This window comes from Neovison vison, chromosome 6 (genome assembly GCF_020171115.1).
Source record: "Neovison vison isolate M4711 chromosome 6, ASM_NN_V1, whole genome shotgun sequence".
Classification (NCBI taxonomy): Eukaryota; Metazoa; Chordata; class Mammalia; order Carnivora; family Mustelidae; genus Neogale; species Neogale vison.
Genome location: NC_058096.1, coordinates 13,874,558 through 13,897,289, shown reverse-complemented (window position 1 = coordinate 13,897,289; position 22,732 = coordinate 13,874,558). Strand labels below are relative to the sequence as shown.

General features: G+C 36.5%; 1 protein-coding gene across 1 annotated transcript; it reads left to right on the top strand.

Moving 5' to 3' along the window:
* Positions 1 to 7: 7 nt before the first annotated feature.
* Positions 8 to 16,034, top strand: LOC122910000 (loricrin-like). Its single transcript, XM_044254777.1, has 3 exons — positions 8 to 87; positions 970 to 1,119; positions 15,704 to 16,034. The coding sequence occupies exons 1-3, from the start codon at positions 8 to 10 to the stop codon at positions 16,032 to 16,034; spliced, it is 561 nt and encodes a 186-aa protein (XP_044110712.1).
* The last annotated feature ends 6,698 nt before the right edge of the window (positions 16,035 to 22,732 follow it).

Genomic DNA, 22,732 nt, shown 5'->3' with positions numbered 1-22,732 from the left:
GATCACCATGGGAGACTCTCACCCTCCACACCTGGATATGGGATTCACCAGTTCTGAGCCCCACAGCTTCTGCGCCTTTTCCCTTGGGTGATGATATCCAGCACAACGAAAGTCTATCATGGTCTGTTGTTGCCTACAACCCAACCTACAGATACCCTGACTTTATGCAGGAAGTGGGAGATGGTGAAATTCACCTGTGACCCCCACAGTTCTGCTTTCGTCAGGATGATGGTGTCAGAGCAACTGCCTTGATGATATTCATGCTGGAGCCTGTTTCTGTGTTGACACAATAAACTTGTTCAATCCGAGCAGCAACCCTGGTTCTATTCAGTTGTTTGATGTCCCAAGTGTCTTACTGAAATTTTGGGGTTTCAGTTTATAAGAAAGTTAACAATGATCTCCTTAGGGAGCTAGTTCCTTTATATTTCTAGATCAGCTTCTTGACCAATTCCTTTGTCAGTTGTCTTAGGGAGGGAATTTATTTTTGGTAAACTTCAGTTTTCTCCTCTGGTACTGAGGGAATAATATTTGATATGTTGGGTAATTCTTAAAACCAAATGCAATATTATTTTATGAATTAGAAATTAAGCTTTGTGAGGTCTGTGGTAAATAATTAAGAAAAATATTAAACTCCCCAATTTTATATTCATGTATCTCTTAAAACAAAAGGATGTTGTAATATTCTTCTCTACTTCTAATCTTTAAAAAAATTTTTTTAATGAAAGAAACAACTGAAGGAATATTTTTATAGTCTATTACTTCCTAAGGTAGTAGTAGACTGTAAAACCATTTGATATGTATGGTGGGCCATAATAACTAGATAAAAATAGCATTTCACAAAAAATTTCAGATCTCACAATGCAGTGACCAAGGTGTTTGCCTGGTGTTTGGGGCTCATCTTGGTCTCAACTGAGAAAGGGATGCCTTCAAGCTCACATACTTAGCAGAATTCAGTTCCATATATTTAAGTGAGAAGCTCAACATTGACTGTCACATAGAGGCCTTTGCAGGGTATCTGCTGGAGACTACCTCAGCTCCAAAAGCTGCTCATAGCCCCTTGACATGTGGATTCCCGTATGCAGTTGCTAGCTTTGTCAAAGCCAGGCAAGAAGGTGAGAGGTACTCCAAAAAGAAAGATGCTACAATTCCATACAGTTTTATACAATATAATCACATAGATGTGATGATATATATTTTACTATCCTTGTTATATTTTATTTATTAGAGGTGAATTACAAGTTTTGCTCACACTCAAGAGGAGGAGATCATACAAGGCATTGACATCAAGAGGCAGAAATCATAATTGTCTGTCCAATTCTATACATCCTTGCTAATCGGATGTAGGAAGTTTACCTTCACCTGTGATGCTCTGGAACCATTTATAGCACACCCATAATATTTTGTCTCTAAAGATTTGGTAGAATTTCATGGAGAAAAATATCTGGACCTGGAATTTTTTTGTGGGTCATTTGCTTAATTTTTTGTTTGTTCTACAAAAACTAATCTCTTCATAATTTCTAAATGTAATGGTATTGGTTTTGGTAATCTGTATTTCCCTAAGAATGTAACTTTTCAAATCTTTGTCCATAAAAATCAGCAAAGTAAAGTTTCCCAATTTTAGAACTTCTTGTGTCCATATTTATTTCTTTGTTGCTATTTATTTTGTATATGCCTTCTCCCTTTTATCCTTGATGAAATTAGCAAGTAATTTAGAAATGTTAATCTTTTCAAATAATAGAATTTTGAGCTATTTAAATTTTTTTTTGTTGTTTTTTCTCTACTTCATTAATTTCTGCTTATCTGTTTACTCTTACTTATTAATACTCTGGTTTCTCTTCAGATCATATAAATCTAACACCTTTTACTCTTACTTATTTAAAGTTTTTCCTTGTACTTTCTTTGGTTTACTTATTCTTTATGAAATTTATCTTAACTGGGATGTCAAGTTATTTATGCTATTTCTTTCATTTTCACTGACAAAAGTGCTTAGTACTATGATTTTTTCTCTAATTACTGCTTAAAACTTTTTCATTCTCTTAACTATTATTTTTGTTACTTATTTTTTATTTATTTTTTAATGTTATAGCCTGGGGTTCATAGGTGGCTCAGTCAGTTGAGCATTCAACTCTTGGTTTCAGCTCAGGTCATGATCTCAGCATCCTGAGATCAAGCCTGCCTCAGGCTCCATGCTCAGTGGGGAGTCTGCTGGAGATTCTTTCTCTTCCTTTACCTCTGTCCCTCCCCCGGTGCATGCGTTCTCTCTCTCTCTCTCTGTCTCAAATAAATAAATCTTTTTTAAAAAATGAAATACTATAACTTCATATTATATTTTCTTTTTCACTCGAGAGCTGTTTAACCAAAGATTTAATTTCCAGGTGAAGGGAATTTTCTGTTCTTTGTTTTCGTTAACAATTTTTATCTTTATTGGATAGAAATCAGAGAGTGTTTGTGCAATATTTTTACTTCAGAAGTTTGCTCATTTCTTTCTTTGTGATTTAATATATGATTAGTTTTTGTGTATTTTCAGTAGAAGCTTGAGAAGGTTTATACTCTACTATCAGTGTAGAGGTGGATATATATCCATAATATCTTTTATTAATTATATTGCTTCAGTGTTTTCTCTGCTTACTTATTTTTTCTACTTGATCCTGTATTGTGAGAGTGGTATCTTAAAGTCTTCTATTTTTAGTGTGCTTCTATCTACATCTCCTTGATAGGTAGATGATATAAATAAAGTTAGAGATGGACATATGTATTCTTCATAAGAACAGTTTCTGTGTTCTGGGTATGAAAATAAAATACTAAAAAAAAAAAAAAAAGAAAGAAAGAAAAAGAGAAAAGAAAATACAAATGTAATATATCTCTGCTCAGTATGACTCCTGGCAGAAAAAGATTAGGGTTCAAGTACCAAAGTTTCTGCCATTTTCTTAAGTTACACATAAGAATGTGATATAAGGGGACCTGGGTGACTCTGACAGTTAAGCGTCTGCCTTCAGCTCAGGTCATGATCCCAGGGTCCTAGGATCGAGTGCCACATTGAGCCCCACGTTGGGCTCCCAGCTCAGCGGGAAACCTGCTTCTCCCTCTCCCACTCACCCTGCTTGTGTTCCCTCTCTGGCTGTGTCTCTGTCTGTCAAATAAATAAGTAAACTCTTTTAAAAAGTTAAAAATAAAAGAATGTGATATAAATATTTAATAGAGTTTTCCAGTGAAGACACTTGGCCTTAGAATTTTCTTTTAGGAAAGGTGTTTTTAATTAATACCTTTACTTTATTAGATATAGTGCTCAGATGGGAGTCAATTTTAGTAATTTGTTTATTTAAAGGAAATTTTCCATTTCATCTGTATTGTGGAATTTATTGGTATAACAACCTTTGTAATAATGGCATCCTTTTTGATGACTGTTGAGTCTTAAAAGACATTAACTCTTTTATTCTTCTTATTGGTAATTTGTATTCCCTCTCTTACATTCTTGACCAATCTCTCTGGAATTTATTTATTTGGTTGATTTGTTCAAAGTACCAACTTTGGATATTATCCATATTCCTTTCTTCTTAAGTTTTTATTTAAATTCCAGTTAGTTACTATACAGTGTATCATTAGTTTCAGGTGTACAATATAGTGATTCAACTCTTCCATACAACACGCAGAATTCATCACAACAAGTGTACTCCCTAATCTCCATTAGGGAGTAGAAGCTTCACTTACTTCACCCATCTCTTCACCCACTTTCAGCAATTGTATTATTAGGTATTTACCCAAAGAATACAAAAATATTAATTCAGAGGGTTACATGCACCTTTATGTTTATAGCAACATTACTTCTAATAACCAAATTATGGAAACAACCCAAGTATCCATTGACTGATGAATGGGATAAAGAAGATGAATAGATAAAGAATATATATATATATATATATATATATATATAATGAAATGTTACTCAACCATAAAAAAGAATGAAATCTTGCCCTTTGCAGTGACATGGATGGAGCTAGGGAGGATTGATAATGCTAAGCAAAGTAAGTCAGAGGAGGAAAAATACCATATTATTAATTTTCATTATAGTTTGTTCATTTTCCATTAAATTGATTACATTCCTGTCTTTATTTTTCTATCATCCTTCTTACTATATATGTAATCTTTCCTTCATTTCTAGCTTTTTAAGGTAGCTTAGAGCACTGATCTTTAACATGTTCTTTTTTCTAACAAATAATTAAAGCTATAAATTTCTTTCTGATCACTTCTTCAGTGGTAAGTCATACATTTGGAATGTTGTATTTCTTTATTAATCAATTCAAAATATCTTCTAACTTCCCACATGGTTTCTTTTTTCATCTATATGTTTTTTAATTGGAGTTGTTTCCTGATCCAGGAAGACTGTGTCCTCATATCTGAGACCCTCCCACCTCCAATAAGAGACCTCTTGGCAGTGAAGAAGGTAGGTGGGGAATCCCACCATGCATTATTACACCAAAAGATACACAGCAGATGGGCTGGCCAAACTCCTTCCACAATTCAGGTAGCAATGGCAGGGACCAGTGGGACAGTGAGTGGTGCAGGTTAAACCAAACAGACCAAAATAACACAATAACTCTGAAAATTATGAATCATAATCCACAAGACCCATGTGCTAAGGCCAAGCAGGGTGACTACGTGCTTTTGAAAAAAAAATTTTAATGAGATCAAGATGCTTCAAATACACAAAATTACTGTCATAGCCATCATACCAAAAAACAAGAAAATTATAACTGAATGAGAAAAGATAATTAGCTGACCCTAACACTAATCACGTTTTCCATTCACATGATACAAATTTTAAAGTAACTGTCATAAAAATGTTTCTGCGATCAAGTGTGTAAATCTGGCAATTCATAGACTTGTACCCCTGGGGCTAATAATACATTGTATGTTAATACAATGTAATAAAATGTTAAAAATTTTTAAAAATGTTTCAACAATCAAATTCTCTTGAAACAAATGACTTGGAAGTAAAAGACTGGAAATACATACACATATTATGCAAATAGCAACTATTAAGAAAGCTGGAGTAGCTATAACAGTATCAGAATAAATATACTTTAAAAACAAAAACATTTAATAGAAATAAAGGTGGACATTTTGTGATGATAAGTAGGGTAATCTTTCAGGAAGATATAAGGTATGTACTGGTGTTAAATCCACTTGGTGCAAACAACAGACCACCAAAGTAAACAAATTAAAATAAAAATGACAGAATTGAAAGAAAAAAAGTACTGGAATAATAATAATTGAAGATGTCAAAATCTCACTTTGATTAATGGATATAGCAACTAAAAAGATTATAATATACATAAATTTGAGAAAAAAACAAAACACTATAAGCCAACTAGAACTAACACTCTTCTAGACAGCATTTTGTCCAAATGCAAGAAAACACAAATTTCTTTCAAGTTCATATATAGAATGTTCTCCAAGATAGATCATATATTAGGACAAAAACAAGAGTCAGTGAATTTATAATAATTGAAATTGCATATAGTCTTATGTGCTATCTTCAGCTTATACAAGAAAGCTCATCTACCTAATTCTCTCCTCTAGATGCTTTTAGAACATGCACTTGGGGGCAACCTGATAATTTGATCTCTGTTCAAATTTTGGCTGATTTTGGCCAGCCTCATAATTTGATCTCTATTCAGAAAGTAATTTTGATGGATCTATTGTCAGTCTTAATTTTGCCAAATTTCAACATTACTTTCTAAAATAGTAAATCTAAAATACTAATAGATACAATTGATTTATATTTTATAATTGCTAAGATTATCGTTATTTAGTAGAAATAAATCAGGTGAATTAAGAGAGGTTATTATAAACAGCTTTAATGAATAGACTACCAAGATCAAGGTTACATTCACTGCCTCTATTTTGGATTAGACTAAAATTTACACAACTTTTGTCTGTACAAGCCACTGCCTTATTATAAAACAAGTCTCTATCCAAGATGCAAGCAGAAATTGACACTTTGAAATTTCACTGAAATAAACTTCAAATTCTTTATCTTCTCAGTATTTTTCACAAGACTAGAACAAATAATCCTAAAATTTGTATGAACAATGAAAGACCCCAAATAACCAAAGCAAACTTGAAAAAGAGAAACAAAACTGGAGATATCACAATTCCTGACTTCAAGTTATATACGGTATGGTACTGGCACAGAAGTAGGCACTTAAATCAATGGAACAGAATGAAAAGCCCAGAAATAAACCCATAGTTATATGGTCAATTAATATTTGACAAAAGAGGAAAGAATATGCAATGAGAAAAAGTCTCTCTAACAAAAGGTCTTAGGAAAACTGATTAGCCACATTCCAAAGAATGAAACTGGACCACTTCCTTACATCATACACAAAAATAAACTCAAAATGGATTAAGGGCCTAAATATGAGACCTGAAATGATGAAAATCCTAGAAGGGAGCAGAGCAGAGGCAGTAATGCTTTTGACATTAGTCATACAAACATTTTTCTAGATATGTCTTTTGAAGCAAAGGAAATAGAAACAAAAATAGGACTACATTAAAAAAAATCTTTTTTTGCACAGCAAGGGAAACAATCAAAAAAGTTAAAAAACAACCTACTGAATGGGAGAAGATATTTGCAAATGATATATCCAATAAAAGACTAGTGAACAAAAATAAGTCAAAAATGTACACAAATCAACCAAAAGAACAAATAATTCAGTTTAAAAATGGTCAGAAGACATGAACAGACATTTCTCCAAAGGAAAATGGCAAAAAGACACATGAAAAGATGCTCAACATCACCCATCGTCAGAAAAATGAAAATCCATACCACAATGAGGTATCACCTCACACCTAACAGAATGGCTAAAATCCAAAACAGAAGAGTGCAATGGCAGGGTCATAGGGAAGTTCTGTTTTTAATTTTTTGAGGAATCTCCACACTGTTCTCCAAAGAGGCTGCACCAATTTGCATTCCCACCAACAGTGGAAGAAGGTTCCCCTTTCTCCACATCCCCTTCAACACATGTTGTTTCCTGTCTTGTTAATTTTGGCCATTCTAACTGGTGTAAGGTGATATCTCAATGTGGTTTTAATTTGAATCACCCTGAGGGCTAGTGATGATGCACATTTTTTCATGTGTCTGATAGCCATTTCTATGTCTTCACTGGAGAAGTCTCTATTCATATCTTCTGCCCATTTTTTTTTTAAAGATTTTATTTATTTATTTGAGAGAGAGAGAGACAGTGAGAGAGAGCACGAGCGAGGAGAAGGTCAGAGAGCGAAGCAGACTCCCCATGGAGCTGGGAGCCCAATGCGGGACTCGATCCTGGGACTCCAGGATCACGCCCTGAGCCAAAGGCAGTCGTCCAACCAACTGAGCCACCCAGGCGTCCCTGCCCATTTTTTTTTATATGATTGCCTGTTTTGTGTGTGTTGAGTTTGAGGAGTTCATTATAGATCCTGGATATCAACCTTTTGTCTGTACTGTCATTTGCAAATATCTTCTCCCATTCCGTGGGTTGCCTCTTTGTTTTTTTGACTGTTTCCTTGGCTGTGCAGAACATTTTGATTTTGATGAAGTCCCAAAAGTTCATCTTTGCTTTTGTTTCCTTTGCCTTTGGAGACATATCTTGAAAGAAGTTGCTGTGGCTGATATCGAAGAGATTACTGCCTATGTTCTCCTCTAGGATTCTGATGGATTCCTCTCTCACATTGAGGTCTTTTATCCATTTTGAGTTTATCTTTGTGTACGGTGTAAGAGAATGGTCGAGTTTCATTCTTCTACATACAGCTGCCCAGTTTTCTCAGCACCATTTATTGAAGAGACTGTCTTTTTTCCTCTGTATATTTTTCCCTGTTTTGTCAAAGATTTTTGACCATAGAGTTGAGGGTCCATATCTGGGCTCTCTACTCTGTTCCACTGGTCTATGTGTCTGTTTTTTTTTTTTTTCCAATTTATTTATTTTCAGAAAAACATTATTCACTATTTTTTCACCACACCCAGTGCTCCATGCAAGCCGTGCCCTCTATAATACCCACCACCTGGTACCCCAACCTCCCACCCCCCCGCCACTTCAAACCCCTCAGATTATTTTTCAGAGTCCATAGTCTCTCATGGTTCACCTCCCCTTCCAATTTACCCAAATTCCCTACTCCTCTCTAACGCCCCTTGTCCTCCATGCTATTTGTTATGCTCCACAAATAAGTGAAACCATATGATAATTGACTCTCTCTGCTTGACTGATTTCACTCAGCATAATCTCTTCCAGTCCCGTCCATGTTGCTACAAAAGTTGGGTATTCATATGTGTCTGTTTTTATGCCAGTACCATGCTGTCTTGGGGACCACAGCTTTGTAATAAAGCTTGAAATCGGGTAACGTGATGCCCCCAGTTTTATTTTTGTTTTTCAACATTTCCTTAGCAATTCGGGGTCTCTTCTGATTCCATACAAATTTCTGGATTATTTGCTCCAGCTCTTTGAAGAATACTGATGGAATTTTGATTGGAATGGCATTAAAAGTATAGGTTGCTCTAGGCAGTATAGACATTTTAACAATGTTTATTCTTCTGATCCAAGAGCATGGAATGGTTTTCCATCTTTTTGTGTCTTCTTCAATTTCATTCATGAGTGTTCTGTAGTTCATCAAGTACAGATCCTTTACCTCTTTGGTTAGGTTTATTCCCAGGTATCTTATGGTTCTTGGAGCTATAGTAAATGGAATCGATGACCCTGCCATACTACTGGGTATTTACCCCAATGATACAGATGTAGTGAAAAGAAGGGCCATCTGTACCCCAATGTTTATAGCAGCAATGGCCACGGTCGCCAAACTGTGGAAAGAACCAAGATGCCCTTCAACGGACGAATGGATAAGGAAAATGTGGTCCATATACACTATGGAGTATTATGCCTCCATCAGAAAGGATGAATACCCAACTTTTATAGCAACATGGACGGGACTGGAAGAGATTATGCTGAGTGAAATAAGTCAAGCAAAGAGAATCAATTATCATATGGTTTATCTTATTTGTGGAGCATAACAAATAGCATGGAGGACATGGGGAGTTAGAGAGGAGAAGGGAGTTGGGGGAAATTGGAAGGGGAGGTGAACCATGAGAGACTATGGACTCTGAAAAACAATCTGAGGGATTTGATGTGGCGGGGGGGTGGGAGGTTGGGGTACCAGATTACAGAGGGCACGGATTGCATGGAGCACTGGGTGTGGTGAAAAAATAATGAATATTGTTATTCTGAAAATAAATATATTTTTTTAAAAAATCCAAAACAGAAGAAACCACAAGTATTGTATAAAAATGCAGAGAAAAAGGAACACTCATGCACTGTTGGTGGGAATGTAAACCAATGCAACTATTCTAGAATATAGTATTGAGGTTCCTGAAAAAGTCAACAATTGAACTACCATATGATCCAGTAATTTTACTGAACATTCATCCAAAGAATATGAAAACACTAATTCAAAAAGATAAAAGCACCCCTGTGTTTATTGCCTCATTACTTACATTAGCCAAATCATGGAAGCACCTCAAGTGTTCATGGATAGATTAATGGATAAAAGAGATGTGGTACAAATATACAGTGGGATATTATTCAGTCATTAAAAAAGAATGGAATCTTTCCATTTGCAAAGACATGGATGGAGCTAGAGAGTATAATGATAAATGAAATAAGTCAGTCAAAGACAAATACCATATGATTTCACTCATACATGGAATTTAAGAAACAAATAAACAAAGGAAAAAAAGAAAGACATAAACCAAGAAACAGACTTTTAATTATTGAGAACAAACTAATGGTTACCACAATAGAGGGAGGGAGGAGGATGGATGAAATACATGTAGGGAATTAAGGAGTGCACTTGTGATGAGCGCTGAGTGGTATGAAATTGTTAATTCACTGTATTGTTCACCTAAAACTAATATGACACTGTATGTTAACTATACTGGAATTAAAATAAAATTAAAAAAATAAAGCACTGTAAGATTGACTATATTCAGCCAGTCATCTAACTTATGAACTATGGATAACCAAAAAGGTCAAAACCACACACACACACACACACACACACACACACACATGCATACACACACACATGCCCACATACACACGTGAAACCTGGATAAATAAATATACACCAAATGTTGTAGGTATGCAAACACTACTTATTTTTTTAATTAAAAGATAGCTATTTGTTTGAGAGAGAAAGAATATGCATGAGAGAGAAAATGAGCAGAGTGGGGGCAGGCAGAGGGAGAAAGAGAAGCAAAGTCTGCACTGAGCAGGGCCCCAATGTGGGAATCCATCCCAGGACACTGGGATCACGACCTGAGCTAAAGGCAGATGCTTAACTGACTGAGCCACCCAGGTGCCCTGCAAGCACTACTATTTTTTTTTTAAGATTTTATTTATTTATTTGACAGAGAGATGTCACAAATAGGCAGAGAGGCAGACTGAGAGAGAGGGGGAAGCAGGCTCCCCACTGAGCAGAGAGCCCAATGTGGGGCTTGATCCCAGGACCCTGAGATCACGGGCTTAACCAACTGAGCCACCCATGTGCCCTGCAAGCACTACTTTTAATGAAAAATGAATTTAGACATTTTCCTCAAATGGAAATGGTGGATATTGTTTGTGTTCAATCATGTAACAGTAAAGATCAAATGGATATTTTTCTCAATTGTTGAAAACTCAGGTGATGTCAATCAAAAGCTTTCTGATGTTACATGGTACTCTAAGATTTGACAGTCATTATTTGAACAGACTATAGTTTATTATAATTTATTATAAATAATAGATGGAATACATATAGGATCTCATAGAAAATTTTCCTAAACAAATCCATACTTTAGAACTTCTCAGAAGAAGCTGGAAGACCAATATCCTCCATAGCAGTATGGATGGTAAGAAGCATATTCGTAGCCACCATAGCCACCATAGCCACATCCATAGCCATGATAGCAATAGCCCAGGCCACCAGAGTAATTGTTGTAGAAGCACATAGTGTAAGAAGAAGTCTCAGTTGAAAAGCAGGATCGGTTTCTAGGGTTTTAAGTTTATAATCAACACAAGGCCTTCTGCACCAACTGAGTGGTATATAGGGCAAACCACAAGCTCTATTGGATTCGTGCTTCAAACTAATTGGCATTATAACCATCTCAAGAATTCCTCATTACCAAAATATCCAAGACAATTTTGCTGTGTGTCAGGATGCCTGTAATGAAATCATGTGCCTTTAATGAAAGGGTTTTCTCCTACTTTGGTGACTTGTTTATTCCAGATGTGAGATCTAAACTCTATTACTGGCTACCATGAGATTACATAACCCATACGTGTTCCTCTTCTTCAAAATCCTTTTTTCCTTTAATAACATTCTCCTTCCTACCTGCATATATGCACCCTTGGGAGTAAAAGTATGGTTTCAAAGATGTAGGAAAGGTGGGAAATTTTGTGGAGAAGATAGGGCAGAAGTCACGTAGACTACATAGAGAAAACATGGCAAGGTTCAGTTGTAAATATATGAATAATTAATGTGTTTTATTGTGTTTCTGGTGGTTTTTGTATGTGTGTGAAGCAGTATTATCCACTTCGGTTTATACTTCACATGTGTATGCATCTATCATTTTGTATATGATCAAAAACCACAGTAGAATCCCTAAAGTTTAAACCCATGAACCAGGGGCACCTGGGTGGCTCAGTCAGTTAAGCGTCTGCCTTTGGCTCAGGTCAGGGTCTCAGAGTCCTGGGATCAAGCCAAGTTCACATAGGGCTCCCTGCTCAGTGGGGAGTCTGTTTCTCCCTCTTCCTCTGGCCCTGCATTGGTCCTGCTCTCTCTATTTCTCTCAAATGAATAAATAAAATCTTTAAACCAATCAATCAATCAACCAATCAATCCATGGACTATGGCTATACAGAAATGGAAGGATTTACTGTATTAGTAATTTGAGCTTAAAAATCTACTCCAGAAAATTTTAAAGATTTACTAACAACATGTACTCCCTGCTATGACACAAGAGATAGGTATACCTCCTTTGATATTCCTGCCCAAAACGTATAACCTCAACTTCGTTATAAGAAAACAAACTCAAATTTTGCATCATACTATAGAATATTTGACTTTTTTAAATTGTTAATGCCATAAAAGTTAAAAAAATACAGAAACTGTCACCAGTTTGGGGGAGACTAAAGACATAAGACAATCAAATGCCATGTAGGACCTTAAATTGGGTCCTGGACCAGAAAAAGGACACTAAAGAAAAAAAAAAAAAAGGCAAAACACAAATAAAATGTTGAAGTTAGTTAAGAATATGGTGCAAGGTTAATTTCTTAGTTTTGATAATTGTACTTGATTATGAAAGTAGTAACATAGTTGTGTAACTGGATAAAGAATAAATGGGAAAATTCTATATATTTTGCAACTTTTGGTAACTCAAATTATTTCAAAATAAAAGAATATTAAAATTATACTTGATTGCCTTGATTTGGTCATTTATTAACATTTTCATGCGTCAAACTTTTAAGAATCAATCATCTGTCAGGCACTACTATGAGCATTGGAAATGGAGGAATGAACAGGACAGACAAGATCCCTATTGTTATGGAATTTAAATTCTAGATTGAGCAAGGGCAGGAAATGTAGGTAGATATTTGAAAGCAAATGACAAGTGAAGGAGATCATTTCTGATAGGGATAAATCTACTTACATCACAAATCAAGGCAAGGTAAGGTAAATTTTAAAAGAGCACTAGTGAGAGATACTTCAGACTCGATGGTCAGGAGAAAGGAAGAAAGAGTCTTAGCTATTTTTGCTATTACTTTCAAGGGTTCAGCAACCCCCAAGCAGAAGTTTTAAGTTGGAAATAGGTTTGCTACATCTGAAGAACAATAAAACTACTGATTTCTGTATATTATAAAGAGAGGAAGAGTGTTCCAAGAGACGCTCATAGATCTAGTCAAGGCTATAACAGGGCAGCCCATAAAGGCTATGTTTCTAAGCTTCCAGTTACTAGGTAGAGGAAATAAGAATTTGATTTTCAGATAAATAATTTATATAGATAAGCATATCCCATGTAATATTTGGGAAATTCAATATTCTGAATTTGAATTTTGAAATTCAAATTTAACTGGGTGTCATATATAATCCAGCAACCTTAATGTGGAAATGCAGTAAAGAATAAACCAGGGGGAGGAACCCCAAGTGATTTATGTCTTGTACGCTTTAAGAGGCAGAAGGAAGGAGGGAGGGAGGGAGGGAGGGAAAGAAGGAAGGAAGGTAGGAAGGAAGGAAAAGAGGAAGGAAGGAAACTGAGTCTATGAAGAATCTAGAACTTAGTTTCATTTTATTAAATTTTTTATGACATTTAACACTCTAAGGAGATGTCAAGTGAACATTTGGATATATATCAGAATTGGAAATGTGAATGGAAATTAATTGGATAAAATAATGTATCCAGAGCAATCCTGAAAGAAAGTTTAAATACTATATTGAATACTACAAAACTAATATAACACAGAGTGTGTGTTATCTACACAAAAGTAAAAAGAAAAAAAAAAACACTTAATTTAAAAAAAAAAAGTGTTTAAATGTAAACTATAGGCAGGGCAAGCACCTAGCTGGGTACCTTCACATTTGAAAATAAGATCTGAAGAGGAGAAAAGAAAAGGGATACTATACCAGAAGCACCTGGTGATACTACAATTAAATGTGTGCAGTAGGATATAGATAAGCGTCAGGGAGTTTTCCAGGAATGAGAAGAGGAGCTGGTGAATCTGTATGCTACTCAGAGTCTTAGTGAAATGAAGAGTGGCTCTCTAGTTTTGACAAGGTTGGGGTGTTGGTGACCCCTGCAGGAGCGGTTTTGGTGGAGTGGTGAAGACAAAAGACCAAAGGTGTGAGGAAAGACGTAAAGAGAAAGCTACCATGGAAAAAGACGCGAAATTTTGCAATGAAACAGAAGAAAATGTGAGAGCAGCTGGAAAGGACCAAGGACACAAGGAGGGTTGTTTTGAGATATAACCCCATTAATAATATTATTAGGGGTATTGTATTACACAGAATAATAATGTCTTTTATAGCTATATTAATCAAATACCAAAAAAAAAGTTAACTATAGTTTTTTTTTTCTTTAACTGACTAATATTAATTTCAGGTGACGTTCTAAGAACTTGACCTAGAGGAAGACTGATCAGCATGTTATTCAAATTAGTTTTTACTGAAAACTTATTCTAACTTATTACTTAATTGACCCTGATAGTTGAGACTACTTTTAATTTCTGTATGGAAAATCTGAAAATGATATAGTGAAGATGTCCTCTCCTTCTAAGATGTCAATCCACTAAATGGTGAATAAAATGATACAATAATATGCCCATTTTACAAAAATGAAGCTACCAAAAGACACACATGGAAAGAACATTCAAAAACACACACTAGATTAAAGGTTGAATGTGTTTGATCAGATCCTCAGTATGAAAACATTTATTTTATTAAGAGGCATTTTTGACTCCTTAGATATACTTAAAAGATGAATTGGAAAATTTTAAAAATTTTGCACCTTCATTCTTATAATCTATGGAGAAGAGTTAACTAAAATACAGAGAGTGTCCATCATCTTTTACTCCCTGTCTCCACGTATGGTTATGAGGGGATACATAAAAATAGTTTGACTCAGAAATATCACTAGAAAAACAAAAACACTAATAGACTCCACATGATGTGTGGATGACAGCTCCCACACACAATCTTGTAAAGACACAAAGGTACATTTTTTTTAACTGTTCCATGAAACTGTTCTCACTTTTCCAGTGCCTTCCAGTGGAAAGAATTATCACATTAATTTAAATAAAGACTAATAATGGTAGGGCTATGCAAGAGAATGCAGTATGATCAGTTACGTAGAGAATAATGACTAGGCATTTCGATAAAGAAACAGACCTCTGTGTAATACATTGTAAATGCAAATATGCAATGTTAAACCTATTGGACAGTTCCTTAGATTATTATTCTAATATTAATGAGAATACTTATTTGTATAATTGTATGCTCAATGTAGGGAGAGAAAAGCAGAACAATTGAATTCCAAGGAATAACTTGTGTTGTAGTTCTTCCGTAGAAATTGAATATAAATGGGAATTAAACTCATTGGTACACATAGAAAAGGATAATGCATCTTGCTCAGACTTGATATTTTGGAAAATTTAATTGAATTATTATCAACATCATGGGGATGAAAGATATGTAATGGTTTTAGTATGAAAAGGAACTGAATCCCTGCAGAAAACAATTGACTCAGCTCAAGAGAGTCAAAAGGAGTATCGTTATGAAATGTTAAAAACTTTAGTGAAACTAACTAGTGCCAGGAGCAAATAAGATTGAGACTGATAAATGTATTCTTTCCTGATAAAAAGTATGGTTATAGGAGGCTAAAATGAAATTCTAATTTGAGGCTGGGCTGCATAGGTGTGAGTATGTATCTTCTTTCCTTGAAGCCCTTGATTGGACGGGAGTCCAAATGGAGAGCCAAACACAGTGAGTCTCCCAAATACCTCTAAGACTTATTTTATGGTTGAGAAACAACAACCTAATTAGATTAGTCATAAGATTAGCCAGTGGCATGACTTCTGTGGTGGATCCCACCCACATCGAGGGTATATAAAAGGTCTCTGCAGGGGAACTGTCCACACTGAAGTGACACTTCTCCTCTCCTCCTCTACCCAAGGACAACCTCAACAACCAACACCATGTGTGGCAGCTACTACGGAGGCTGTGGCTACGGACGCTGTGGCTACGGAGGCTGTGGCTACGGACGCTGTGGCTACGGAGGCTGCGGCTACGGAGGCTGTGGCTACGGAGGCCTGGGCTGTGGCTATGGCTCCAGCTATGGCTGTGGCTTCCGCAGACTGGGCTGTGGCTATGGCTGTGGCTCTGGCTGTGGCTACGGCTATGGCTCCCGCTCCCTCTGTGGCTGTGGCTATGGATGTGGCTCTGGCTACGGCTCTGGCTTTGGCTGCTACTATTGAGGTCACCATGGGAGACTCTCACCTTCCACACCTGGACATAGGATTCACTAGTCCTGAGCCCCACAGCTTCTGAACTTTGCTGAAGAGCTGCCTTCAGGAGCCCTTTGGGTCAAATACAGCAAACTTTTTCCTTCCTGTACTTACCTCATTAGAAGTGGGAGCTTGTGAAACTCATCCTGAGAACTGTGTGGTGTCTCATTGGAATGTGCTGCCACAGGTCCTCCCTTTTGATGTTCATGCAAGGACCATTTCTCTAATTTCCTAATAAACTCTTTCAGTGTGGAATAATAAACCTGGCTTTCTTGTCATTTAAAGTCCAGTATTTATCATTTTGGCTTTTTTTTTCTGGATAAATTAAAGGAAACAACTGCCTTATTGGGGAGACATCTTGTTTTAATGTTTCTACTTCAGTTATTTTATCAAATCCTTGATTTGCAACACTAAGGAAGTATCAAACTTGAAGCCTTCATTTTTCTGCTTTGGTAAGGTACTGATAACCATGTGCTACGCAGGTGTGTTGTGAGGATGAAAACAGGTAATTTGTCAATTTAGTTAAGCATTGCCTGGAAACACTATATATTCAAAGTACTTTTATACCAAACCTTAATAGCAAAATCCTTTAGAAGATGCAGAAGTTGGCCCAGAATTCTCCAATTCTAGTCTGTTTGGAGTCTTATTTACTTATTTATCTAAGGGAGAGAGATCATGAGCAGGAGAGGGGCAGAGACAGGCAAAGAGAAAACCCCAAGCAGCCTCTGTGCTGAGCTCAGGACACTGAGATCATGACTGAGCTGAAATCAAGAGTCAGAGACTTAACCAACCTGGGGTTCCACCCAGGCACCCCAATGTTTCGGGGCATATTCAAAGAAGAAGCATTTCCAGGGTGCCTAGGTGGTTCAGTGGGCTAAGCCTCTGCCCTCGGCCCAGGTCATGATCTCAAGATCCTGGGATTGAGCCCCACATAGGGCTCTCTGCTCAGCAGGGAGCCTTCTCTGCCTCCCACCCCCCGCCTGCCTCTCTGCTTTCTTGTGATCTCTCTTTCTCTGCCACATAAATCAATAGAATCTTAAAAAGAAGAAGAAGAAGAAGAAGAAGAAGAAGAAGAAGAAGAAGAAGAAGAAGAAGAAGAAGAAGTATTTCCTATGCTTGCTCAATGCAAGAGGTAGAGAAGTTTAAACCTACTGTTGTACCTAACTTCTATGTGTCTGGAAATATATAGCTTTTTTAAGTGACACCTTTTCTACCAACTAGTACATATTTAAGCTTAGAGACACTTGGTGGTTTTCTTGAGATTTCTTGTTCCTGTGATATATGTGATTTCATGGTTGTAGCTATAATCATTTCTTTCTCCACTAATTTTCTGTGACTAATGTATCTGTAAACTTGGCAATTATCTTCTCTTGATAGAGTATTTCAAGCTTTTGTGTTAGACATGAATGAGTTTAAGTAGCGTTTTAGTGTAAGATAATGGGTCTGTCCCAATTCATTTTGACTGGTCCAAGATAGTAAAAAATGTTGAAGCCATGGAATCAAGATCTCTGGAAAAATCGTTACCCAGAAGAGAGCCCTTTTTTCCTTTAAAACCATTATTTATTTGCTGTGGTCTTTCATAGATAGATTTGATGAGGTTCAGGAATGTTCCCTCTATCCCTATACTTTGAAGCGTTTTAATCAGGAACGGATGTTGGATTTTGTCAAATGCTTTTTCTGCATCAATTGAGAGGACCATGTGGTTCTTCTCTCTTCTCATATTAATTTGTTGTATCACATTGATTGATTTACGAATGTTGAACCATCCTTGTAGCCCAGGGATGAATCCCACCTGATCATGGTGGATAATCTTTTTAATGTGTTGTTGGATCCTGTTGGCTAGGATCTTGTTGAGAATCTTAGCATCCATATTCATCAGTGATATTGGTCTGAAATTCTCCTTTTTGGTATGGTCCTTGCCTGGTTTGGGGATCAGGGTAATGCTGGCTTCATAGAAAGAGTCTGGAAGTTTTCCTTCTGCTTCAATTTTTTGAAACAGCTTCAGGAGAATAGGTGTTATTTCTTCTTGGAAGGTTTGGTAGAATTCCCCAGGGAATCCGTCAGGTCCTGGGCTCTTGTTTTTTGGGAGATTTTTGATCACTGCTTCAATCTCGTTATTAGATATCGGTCTATTCAGGTTGTCGATTTCAATGGGAAAAAGCTTGCAGCCTTCCCATTGAGATCAGGAACAAGACAAGGATGCCCACTTTCACCACTCTTGTTCAACATAGTATTAGAAGTCCTAGCAACAGCAATCAGACAACAGAGAGAAATAAAAGGTATCCAAATTGGTAATGAAGAAGTCAAACTCTCTCTCTTCGCAGACGACATGATTCTTTATATGGAATACCCAAAAGACTCCACCCCCAAACTACTAAACTCATACAGCAATTCAGCAGCGTGGCAGGATACAAAGTCAATGTGCAGAAATCAGTGGCTCTCTTATACACTAACAATGAAAATACAGAAAGGGAAATTAGAGAATCGATTCCATTTACTATAGCACCAAGAACCATAAGATACCTGGGAATAAACCTAACTAAAGAGGTAAAGGATCTGTACTTGAGGAACTATAGAACACTCATGAAAGAAATTGAAGAAGACACAAAAAGATGGAAGACCATTCCATGCTCTTGGATCGGAAGAATAAACATTGTTAAAATGTCTATACTGCCTAGAGCAATCTATACTTTTAATGCCATTCCGATCAAAATTCCACCGGCATTCTTCAAAGAGCTGGAGCAAATAATCCTAAAATTTGTATGGAATCAGAAGAGACCCCGAATCGCTAAGGAAATGTTGAAAAACAAAAATAAAGCTGGCAGCATCACCTTACCTGATTTCAAGCTTTATTACAAAGCTGTGATCACCAAGACAGCATGGTACTGGCATAAAAACAGACACATAGACCAGTGGAACAGAGTAGAGAGCCCTGATATGGACCCTCAACTCTATGGTCAATTAATCTTCGACAAAACAGGAAAAAATATACAGTGGAAAAAAGACAGTCTCTTCAATAAATGGTGCTGGGAAAACTGGACAGCTATATGTAGAAGAATGAAACTCGACCATTCTCTTACACCGTACACAAAGATCAACTCAAAATGGATAAAAGACCTCAACGTGAGACAGGAATCTATCAGAATCTTAGAGGAGAACATAGGCAGTAATCTCTTCGATATCAGCCACAGCAACTTCTTTCAAGATACGTCTCCAAAGGCAAAGGAAACAAAAGCGAAAATAAACTTCTGGGACTTCATCAAAATCAAAAGCTTCTGCACAGCAAAGGAAACAGTCAAAAAAACAAAGAGGCAACCCACGGAATGGGAGAAGATATTTGCAAATGACAGTACAGACAAAAGGTTGATATCCAGGATCTATAATGAACTCCTCAAACTCAACCCACACGAAACAGACAAACACATCAAAAAATGGGCAGAAGATATGAACAGACACTTCTCCAATCAAGAAATACAAATGGCTATCAGACACATGAAAAAATGCTCATCATCATTAGCCCTCAGGGAGATTCAAATTAAAACCACATTGAGATATCACCTTACACTAGTTAGAATGGCCAAAATTAATAAAACAGGAAACAACATGTGTTGGAGAGGATGTGGAGAAAGGGGAACCCTCTTACACTGTTGGTGGGAATGCAAGTTGGTGCAGCCTCTTTGGAGAACAGTGTAGAGATTCCTCAAGAAATTAAAAATAGAGCTTCCCTACGACCCTGCAATTGCACTCCTGTGTATTTACCCCAAAGATACAGATGTCGTGAAAAGAAGGGCCATCTGTACCCCAATGTTTATAGCAGCAATGGCCACGGTCGCCCAACTATGGAAAGAACCAATATGCCCTTCAACGGATGAATGGATAAGGAAGATGTGGTCCATATACACTATGGAGTATTATGCCTCCATCAGAAAGGACGAATATCCAACTTTTGTAGCAACATGGATGGGACTGGAAGAGATTATGCTGAGTGAAATCAGTCAAGCAGAGAGAGTCAATTATCATATGGTTTCACTCATTTTTGGAGCATAACCAGTAGCATGGAGGACAAGGGGTGTTAGAGAGGAGTAGGGAATTTGGGTAAATTGGAAGGGGAGGTGAACCATGAGAGACTATGGACTCTGAAAAACAGTCTGAGGGGTTTGAAGTGGCGGGGGGGTGGGAGGTTGGGGTACCAGGTGGTGGGTATTATAGAGGGCACAGCTTACATGGAGCACTGGGTGTGGTGAAAAAATAATGAATACTGTTTTTCTGAAAATAAATAAATTGGGAAAAAAAAACCATTATTTATGAAGACTTGTCTTTCCTATTTATTCTGGAAGCTTAGAATTTTCTTTAATATTATGCAGAATTTAGATGGTTTATTCTTGTCCATCTCAAGCAATGGAAGATTTTTAAAAACTCCTTTGGCCTACCTGGTAGGTCATAACGATGAAACACAAAGAAATCAGATATTGACTTGAGTTAGAGAACAGATCCTAAATTAGAGACTCATGAGACGAGACTGTTACTGATTATAGCTTTCCAAGATCTGCCGCTTAGCCTGTCTTAGCATGAACATATTTGGTTGACATGTTAGCTTCTCTAAGTATTTTGCATCGAGTGAAATGCCACCACTAACAGCCCCAAACAAGCATCTACTTTGTATTCATATTGGCTGGTTCACTTCTTTAAAAGCTTCAAATGATGAATAATTCCAACTAAAACTGAAAAACATAAGATTCTTTTACATTTTACCCCATGCCACAGTTGATTCTTTCTTACACTGAAAACTCCAGATCCCAACAGCATCACTGTATTAACTCTATTCAAACCTGTGTACAATATTCACTCTCAATTGCATACTGAAAGCAATGCCCTGAGCAACCTGCTAAAATTTCATTGCAGCGTTCTTAGCGTTAGACGGGATCCCACTAAGAATGGACAGAATATTGTGCTCAACATTGATATGAATTAATTTTCTTCCTGAGTAGTTATGCTATTTATATTATGGGAAGAGTTCTTTTGTTTCCATTTATATTTTATTTCAAGTGTATTTATTCTGTTTTTAAAATATAGGGAGTGTTTCCATGGTTCAGAGATCAAAACTATATATAAAGATACACTCAGTAATAAATAGTCTCACTCCTGTATTTATTCCTTCTACCCATTCCCGCTCACCCAATTTGTATTTTCATTTTCTTCTGCTTTCTTAGTACAGAAGCAAGCATACATCTCATAATTATGTGTCCTTATTTTCCCTCTGCGTTACCTAGAGGTCGTATGCTTTTTCCTAGAGGTCTCGGCACTCTTTGATTTTTATTTTTTTTTCCCTTTTACTTTTTTTATACTCATATTCAAGCTTTCAAACAGGAGTCTCTTACATTTAGGCATTCAAGAAATGATTCACTGCAGATTTCAGTACTTCAAAAAATAATGTTTTTCTCTATATCGATTCATTTCTCCCAGCATTTACTTTTGACAAATTTCAAACCTTCAGTTAAGTTGGGAAAGCGGTATAATGAACAGCTAAGTACTCTTCATCTAGATTTGGCAATTGGTTTCCCCTTTCTCCCTGTCTGCTCTCTCTTTCTCTGTCTCTCTGTCTGTCTCTTCATAACTTTTATTTTTGATAGAGAATCCAATGGGTGAAAACTACCATACTTTGCAATTTGTTGCCTGTCATAATCTAGAGCACTTCCTAACCTCTTATTATTTCATGAGATTAACACATTAGTACATTTTTAACATTGCAAGATAATCATTTACTAAAATACATCACAATCTATTTTTTCTGACTCTAGCAATTAAAATAATCATATATTTCCAAAACCAATATTCTTAAGACAGAGATTAAGATCATTGAGTATGCTAAAAATTAGGAAATTTGTGCCAAAATTAGGTCAATCAAGCATTGAGCGAATATAAGACAGTTCTGTGTTCTTTCTTGGGGGGGCAACTTGGTATTCTATGATAAATTCTGAGAACAAAATCCAAGTATTAAGTGTCAAAATTATATCAGTGAGCATCCTGGGTAATAGGTGAATTACTTAAGAACTTTATATTAATTTTTTTTATATTTATAACTGGATCACCCTTAACATATGTAAGTTTAAGTGTTGTGTTATCACCTTTAGTCCAAATCTTCTGGGATCACTTGGTACAACAGCACTCTATTCCTCTTCAGCAATGAAGAAATGACTGTGCAGTTACTGGTGGTGTTACAGAATACCTTCAGGTGAAGAGCATCATCAACACAAGACAGCACCCACTTCCTGCAGCCAGACTCCCATGATTGATCACTTGGAGGGTATATGGACACACCTTCTTGCCCCAACCTCCAACAATTCTTCTGGGAAATCCCAACTTTCGAATCTTCCATATTGTTTCCTGAGCCTTCCAATGAGCTGACTGCCAACTCAGCTCTCCTCCCTACCCCAAGCTGCCTCCTCCTCTTCCTTTCTACAATATTCATTCCAAGAATTTAATTGTCATAATAATGCTCTGATAGAAAAATAATCTAATCTGCGGTCACAAATGTGCCCAGTTGTCACACCATCTTAAAGTCTCTTCCCTGACTTTAATATTTCTACAGACTATAGGGGATATTTTCTTTTAGAATATTCCACAGTTCTGATTTTCCTAATGTTTCCTTGTGATTAGAACAAGGTTAT

What these genes read in the sequence shown, in the direction of transcription:
- LOC122910000 (XM_044254777.1), top strand. Translation starts at nt 8, where the DNA reads ATGGGAGACTCTCACCCTCCACACCTGGATATGGGATTCACCAGTTCT. An exon ending in TTCTGCGCCTTTTCCCTTGG is followed by an intron (nt 88 to 969) that starts GTGATGATATCC and finishes CATATATTTAAG; the next exon opens with TGAGAAGCTCAACATTGACT. An exon ending in GCCAGGCAAGAAGGTGAGAG is followed by an intron (nt 1,120 to 15,703) that starts GTACTCCAAAAA and finishes TCCACACTGAAG; the next exon opens with TGACACTTCTCCTCTCCTCC.